The following is a 7721-nucleotide window of genomic DNA, read 5'->3' as shown; positions in this document are numbered from 1 at the left end:
TGGAAAAACTTGCCATGCAGTTGCTTTCCAGGCCACTAGAGGGAGCTGTGAGTCTTTCTGGCATCCATTCATCTGGTTTCTAAGAGGAAAGGCATGAACTCCCATGGGCGCCTCTGGACATAGTTACAGTGAGCTTGACACACACTCTGCTGTTTTGTTGGGCTTTGCATTCTGCAAATCTAAAGGCCCACTCCCTGTTAAATGTGTGTCCCAAGGTTTGGGAGGATTCACAAAAGACAAAACACACACAGCTGATTAGTTAGGAATAAAACTGTTTCAATAGGAAATAATAGCTGATGGAATCAAAAAAACAGTTTGTTGAAGCGACCCATTCGGACACCTGGAAATACATGTGTGCAGGTATGTGCCGAGTCTGCCAGTGTTCAGGTGCGTGGTACAAAAAGTTGATGAGGAAGCCAACATGGATGGGTGTGTAGCACACAATGAACACAATCATGTTTGCCATCACTACGCCCACAGTCTTTTTCTTTTCCTCTAATCGGTCCTCCTCCTTTGATAAAATGTAGATTATCTGAGTGGCGCAAAACACGATGATCATGAGCGGCACAAGGAAGCCCACGAGCAGCAGAATCAGAAGGAACTCCAGGCGCAGAGGGTGATCCTTACGCCGCACATAGCACGTCCACAGCTGCTCCGGGTAGTTCTCGGTTCTGAAGGCGGCACAGACCGTCACCAGAAACACCCAGATGAGCAAACACACCACGACGGCCGTCTCCTTCTTCCTCCTCCAGGACCTGGCCTGCAGCGGGAACCTCACCGTCAGGTAGCGGTGGACGCTGATGGCCATCGTGGTCATGATGCTGGCGTACATGTTGATGAAGTGGATGAAGATGAGGAGAGTGCACAGGGTCGTCGTGGGGAGGCAGTAGAGGGCGTCGTAGATCCTGAAGGGGAGGAAGAGGACGAGGGCGGTGTCGGCCACGACCAGGTTGAGCATGTAGATGTGCGTCTCCGTCCAGGAGAGTCGCTTGGAGGCAAAGGCCCGCGCCGCGGCGGCGTTGACGAGGAAGCCCAGGACGAAGAGGGGGCTGTAGCTTAGGCACTGGAGGTTGTCCACCACACACGTAGCGTTGGTGCTGTTGGCGCCCATGTCGGTCTGGAAGAGAACGTCAGGGAGACAAATAGTAAATAACACCGACTCACAAAGCGTCTAGAGCCAGACACGAAGGTCAGCTAACGCAAAGCTGAGCTGCAAACCCCCACAATGTGGCCGGGTTTCCACCTTTTAAGCTGTGGCTTTTAACCCTGACTGACATTCGCTCCTTCAGTCACGTAGTGTAGGTCCTCGTGCAGCCGCTCAAAGCCTGAGGTGCTGCCCACGCCGGTCGCCCCCGGGGCCTGGTTCCTGCCAGAGCCCGTGCTCTCACCGACGCAGCATGTGAACTGTCAACGTTGCAGTTCTGCAGCCTATTAGTCATATTATCTGTCCACTGCAGCTTAAGGAGGATTTCAATGCGATATTTGATGCACTGCAGTAATACACAGTCACGAACAGAGAAGCTAAGGTTAATAACAAACCAATAGCAACCTCCGGTATCTAGTAGACGAATATTTTTAATTTTGTTTAATTTTGTTGGTCACTGCTTCGTTGTGGTATCAGGAAGTTTCACATCCTGGTGCTGTTTCTTTTTAAGGCAGGTGGACATTTATTTGTGATCATGTTTTTCGCACGTGAAGTATTAGTAGTTTCAGTGCATTGAACTGAAAAAACATTGTATTAAATTAGTATGAATTAGTATGAGTGATACTTTCACTTTCATTCAAACTCTCAAACTTCAATTACGTCATATATGACAATATTGAAGTTCTTCTTTTATAATAGAGCTGCAAATATCAGTGTGTCTTTCTTTATTGTGACTGATCAGTGAAGGCCTGTTAAAACACTATATTGCATTAAAAGTCCAACTTACCCTGTGAGTGACGAGCACTGACTCCACCGAAGGTTGCTGCCAAATGGTGGAACTTCTGCTGCATTTCCTCTCTCTTCTGTGCGTATCTGGGTTTCTGTGGTGTAGCCTGACACAACTCAACGACACGTAGTTGAGCTGACAGAGACGCAGGTTACAAGTTAATCACCCCACAGCTAAAGGAAACATAGGCTGAAGATGCCTGTTTGAATTCATTTTATTAAACAGAAATGTGCTTTCACCGCCATCTATTCCACCAGCGGAAAGGGAAAACTTTTGGTGAGGCGTGAGCCACTGCTAATAGCTGCAGCGAAGGGAACAGGCCGGATATCAGCTCCGTTGGCTGAGAAGAACCCAACGACACTTGGTCAATGTGTCAAACCTCACACAATGCTGTGCATCAACAGAAAGTAGATTCCTGCCACAGTAAAATAGCCACAGGCGCCTAATCAGGAACAAATATTAAAATAGTTCTCTATAATTTAAAGCGACAGAGACGCTTGAATCCGACTGAGGGACAGTGAAGCCGTCTGCAGGCCTGAGGCTCCATCCAGCAGCTCTGACTGACCTGCACCAGCACAACACCAAGCTCGCTTAACGTGCATTCAATTAAAACTGGGTCCTGGTTCTCCTGTAGCTCACATGTCTTTGTGTGCGCCCATGTTTTCAGCTTGTTGCCATGTTTCGCCTTGTTTTTGCTGACAGTAACCAGCCTCAGCCATGTGCTCGTTTATCTCCCGGGCACTGATTCGCTTGTTTATGGCAGAGGGCGAGCGTCTCACAAAACACAGGACGTCGGCCGAGCACGAAGCCAAATTCAAAGCGGGTCCGTTACGATGTTTGGTCTGTGTCATATGCAGCGATTGAGCTGCTGTAATGGAAAACGATTAAATCAGCGGCAGCAGAGGAAATTGCTTGCGGAATAAAGCACACAAAATGTTTAATGCACATTTTACCGGTGCTGAACATTCACTGCAATCATGAACCTTGGCCAGTTTTTGACCTGACAAAATGACACAGATGAGTTTGTCTTGTCTGCAGTATTTGCTGTAGGACTGAGGCCTTTCATTTGGGAGGATAATCAAAGCGAGAGAGTGGTTCTGTTTGTTATAAATAAAAATGTGTGGCTCCGGGCAACACTGTGTACAGTGATTAGGAGACACTGGATACTGGCCTTTCTGTTTATCTGGAAGCGATCGTTTAAAGCAGACGTGTTATAACAGTATCACGGCAAAACTCCAAGAGCGGCACAAACCGACACTCGCTTTGACTTTAGCTTCAAAAGCCCAGAGTGAAAATTTTGATTGGGCTTCGTGGAAGAGCTCTGGGAAAAGAAAGAGTGGAAGACGGAGGTGCTCCTGGAATAAAAGGAGGCCAGGAGGGGCTGGAGGTGGAAATCTGAAAACCTGCTTTGGAAAAAGGCTTGGACGCGCTAAGTGGAACAGTTGAGTGCGTGTCACTAAACCAGATGACGGAGCACAAAGGCTCGAATGTATGAAGTTCCCTTTGATTTTGTTGGTTGGTGTTGCTCTATTTGTGGGCCGCACGGTTTGGTTTTCGGGGGGGAGTTCGGTGGCCTTTTCGGCCCAATCTCGACGACTTTGTGAGTCAGAGGACGAAAGGAACCGCCGCGGGTTTAATGAGCACGGCTTGAGACTGTGACATGTTGTGCTGATGCGCTGCTTTAAAGTCAAGTCAAACGCACGGCAGCGACCGCGACAGGAAACCTGAGAGACACCAGTAATATTAGACGGGATCCTGTTTATTAGCAAGCGCCGCTCGTTCTCTGCGCCTTTATTGCCTTTTCCCGACGTGTTGTGATTTTATTAAAAGCTGCTTTAAGCTTGGGAGACGTAATTCTACGAAAATAAGGGCAGAAATCTAATATTGCACAGGATATGAAGGGCTTCGGTGTTTGTTGTTTTCATTAATTCGCTTCAAATCCCTTCGGGCCGTTCCTGTTTGCACAGATATTTCCCCAGATCGAACCGGGACAGAGCGCAGGAGCGTGGACGCGTTTGTCTGCTGGTCTCAGTCAATCTCACTCTTGTCTTGGTCCGATCTCCCGTCGTCCTCACTGATCTCTTCCCCTTGTTTGTCTGCTACTGTTTGAAAGTGCCCTTTACACGTCAGTGGCGAGGCGGCGGAGGGAGGGAGGGTTTCCATTGCTCTAACTAGGTCAGTGAAAACACACCCCTCTCTCCCCTGGCTGTGCCCCCCCCCACCCTTCCTCTCCCTTTTCCTCCGCTCCCCGCTGTGACGCAATGCAGACTTTCCACACAGGCCTCCCGTTCCTCCTTTGTTGCCTCCTGAACCTCCACCTCGGCGAAACGTCCTCCAAATCAAATAACCTGCAAGCACATAATGCAACTCGTACCCTCAAACTGCACCGATCAGCTGCTCCGTGCGCTGCAACTTTGCGTTGTTGTGCTGGATTACATAATGCCGCTGCGTTGCATAATGTTTGTGGGGGTTGTGGATGTGCGATCGGGCAGCCGAGTGCGGCCAGCAGAAAGTGTGTCAGTGTGTCTGCTCCTCGTTGTCCATGTACGTGCATGCGTCGAGGCCGAGGGCAGCCGTGGATTCATCAGCAGCTTTCAACCCTCTGGAAGTCAAAACTTAACTGGATGTATGTGTCTGTGCAGGTTTTTGCCTATGTGGACAGAAAACCATGAAATATGCATGAAAGAGCAAACTTCAGGTATTACATAAGTCCGGCCTGCAGCTCCGCCGTCCCGACACTAGATGTCTCTGCTTCGTCTGTCTGTGCAGCGATGAGTCATCATCCAGGCGGCTGCCTATGAGCTGAAGTACCAAACCTCCACGTCTGTTTATCTCGGTAACTGGTGATGTGGGGAGAGATATGTGGCCGTCGCGTCGTCCAAACAATGCGGCTGAAGAACGGGAAGAGCGCGACGGTGCGGGTTTCACGCGTTACACAAGCAAAGCAGGTCATCACAAAAGGTGTCAATCAGCTGATTGGCAGTCAGAGGATTAGACTCGTAGTCTAGTCTTTAATGTTCCCAGAGGAAGGATCTGATGTTGATGTTCGTGGCTGCTGGGCAGATATAGGTCATCCGGCCCAACATGGAGGAGTGATGCAAGGCGCCGCAGCTGAGGAACATGTGCAGGGCACTGCAATAATGGCTTCCGCCTCGCCGCGCTTAACTCGTTGTGGATAGAAATAACACAGCGACGTGGACCTTGGTGGGTGTGCGCGCGCCGCTGCGAGGCCCACATGGCGAGGAGATCTGATTCACGCTGGAGATACACACGGCCCCGTTGCCGTGGCAACCCTCCTTTACCCTCACCACGTCTTTGCATATTTCTATTTGCATCAGATTTCTGTTTGGATGTTGTCACACGCACACACACACACACGCACGCACGCACACACCTACACACACACACAGACACACACAAGGAGGCACTATTTCCTTAATGAGCTGTTCTTTCATAGCCCACTGCTGTCAGCGCTGATGATGGCGACTCCTTAATCAGTCATGGACGTTAATTATGTAGTGGCCACGAAATGAGAAGAACCTCGGAGTCCTCCCTTTATCCGACCGTTGGTGGGTGTGGGCACTGAACCTGCTTTGCCGGGAACAAAGACGAGCGAGTGGAAGGGTGGGGGAGAGACAAAGGGAGGGAGCCAATGACGACGCAAGATGTTTGCTGCTGATTCTGTTTGTCAGGACACGTCTTGACGCACTTTAGAAATTCAAACAAAGGTGTAGCTCCCTGCACGCATGTGTCTGTTGCTGCGGCTCTTACATATGCAAACAGAAATGATGGGCATGTCCATTAGGTAACAGAGTGTGGTTATAGACACAGCAAAGAGCCGCTGGTTCGGTTTAGGGAAGGCCGGCCTCGATTAGAGCACGTCTGCTGTGATTCATGTCACACAGAGGAAACGGAGACCAAGTCGTGTCCCGCTGCTCCGTGACTGTCGCGTGCTATTAAACAGACGCTTCGTATTCTGATGGGAAGCTCCGAAGATACATTTAAACCTATGATTTAACATTCATTAACTTGGCTTTTTTCCTTGATCAAGTCTGTGTGGGTGTGATCTGATTACATTTCATAGAGTGAGCTATGTGATGTCGCCCTTTTCCATGTAGGCCTCACCCTCTGGAAACAAAAAGAGTGGAGAGAAACATCAGGTTCTGTTTTCGACTGAAACCATTTTGTCGACTGCTCAGGTTGTCGCTGAACCCTCACTAAATTCAAGGTGAAGATATCGTTTGATGAACTGCTCTTCACGCGACAACACGCTCCCTGTACAATACATACACCAAGCGGCTGCTGGCTGATTATGAACCTAATGACCCGAGAAGGAACCGATATCGTGTCTACGTTACAGGCCCCATCAAACATCCCCCGCGTCTGATAACGAGGAGCCGGGAGCAGATACGGACGTGCAGGCGTGCAGCCCGACAGCGGGAGCTAAAATAAACAAGACGCAGGGGGCATGAAACGCAGAAAAGCTCGAGGTGGATCATCGACACACGGGGCCGAACGCAGGAGGATGAGTTGATGTGACGGGAGGGAGCGCCCTTGGTACTCTGACACACTGACCCAGTGACGCAGCGAAGCTTGCGGCTCCAGATTCCGGCGCCGAGGCTGCCGGGAGGGAAGGAGGCGGATTATGGTGCCTCCAGAGGGGGAGAACGGGGAGATTATCTGAGTGAGGGGGGAGGGAGGGGAGGGAGGGATTACGGCACGGTGGACGGCAGCAGTCTGAAATCACCCCCACAAACCGGCATGAGACGGGGGTGAATCCTATGACTCGACCCGGTCCTCATTGGAACCGGTTCTCCGTTTGCAGCCCGGCCGCGGGCCTCGGCGCTGGAGCCATGTGCGGCCAATCAGTTACAGTCGGCCGCTCATCCCCACAAAGGCCCTTTGATGTGAGCAGGGCCTTCAGATTCGACCCTGGGGAGTCACGAGGCTGCGGAGGCTTTGATCTGAGTCAGGAGAAACCCCATGTCTCTAACGGCAACAAAATGCCTGCGCCTCAGAGAGTCTGCGCCGAGCACGGCGTCAAGATGGTCGATGGAAAAATCACAGATGCACAGTGGATCTTTAACTCGCAGCCGCTTCTGTTCAGTATTTGCTATACACTCCGTAAACATGGGCTGATATTTTGCAGAACCACATCCCGGCGCGGCTCACGTATATATTTCTGGCCGCTATTGTCTGGAAAGGTATCAACACGCTCCTCTGCAGAGATCATCCGTGTCCGTCAGCGGCGCCGGTCCGCGGGGCTGTCGCTCTGAGTCACCGAGTTGCTCTGGCAACCTCCTCCTCGCCGCTCCGAGGAGACCATCGCAGGGCGAAGCGCACCCAGATCTCGCCTCCCTGCGCGCGCTCTGCTTGTCGTCACGCGGGCTGTGATGTAAATATCCGTCCATTTATGTATTATTCCTCCCGTCCTTCCCCCATCTGCTCCTCATCCTGTTATGCTGCCGCTGGCAACCCTCCAGCATCCTCCGGCCTCTAAGCTCTTCTCCATCTTTCTTTTCTATTTTTTTTTTTTTTGCCTCTACCCCTCACCTCTTACTTTATCATGGGGCCACAAAATGTCTGCCACATACACAGCCAAGCCCCCCCCCTCCCTTTCTCTATTTGTCTGCTGTCTAACTCCGCTACCAGGCGGTTACATAAGAGCTAAGGTCAAAGTGTCACAGTCGTCGCCAAGGGAGACGACGGCGAGAGGAGATGTGCGGAGGGGAGAAGGAAGGAGAGACGGCGGAAAGGGAAAACATGCCCAGAACAACAAGAAGATGAACA

The 7721-nt window shown here is 50.9% G+C and overlaps 1 protein-coding gene across 2 annotated transcripts; it reads right to left on the bottom strand.

The window, feature by feature from the left end:
* Nucleotides 1-255: 255 nt before the first annotated feature.
* Nucleotides 256-4121, bottom strand: gpr35b (G-protein coupled receptor 35 b). 2 transcript variants are annotated; one of them, XM_029130736.3, is made up of 2 exons: nt 1932-4121; nt 256-1117 (listed from the first exon to the last, which is right to left on the bottom strand). In XM_029130736.3, the coding sequence occupies exon 2, from the start codon at nt 1109-1111 to the stop codon at nt 260-262; it is 852 nt and encodes a 283-aa protein (XP_028986569.1). In that variant the 5' UTR covers nt 1112-1117; nt 1932-4121; the 3' UTR covers nt 256-259. The 2 variants fall into 2 exon arrangements, with proteins under 2 accessions (XP_028986569.1, XP_055359905.1); XM_055503930.1 differs by lacking the exon at nt 1932-4121 and adding an exon at nt 1244-1766.
* Between the last annotated feature and the right edge of the window lie 3600 nt (nt 4122-7721).

This window comes from Betta splendens, chromosome 17 (assembly GCF_900634795.4).
Source record: "Betta splendens chromosome 17, fBetSpl5.4, whole genome shotgun sequence".
Classification (NCBI taxonomy): Eukaryota; Metazoa; Chordata; class Actinopteri; order Anabantiformes; family Osphronemidae; genus Betta; species Betta splendens.
The sequence above is the reverse complement of the archived record's forward strand: the minus strand, read 5'-3'. Positions and strand labels throughout refer to the sequence as shown.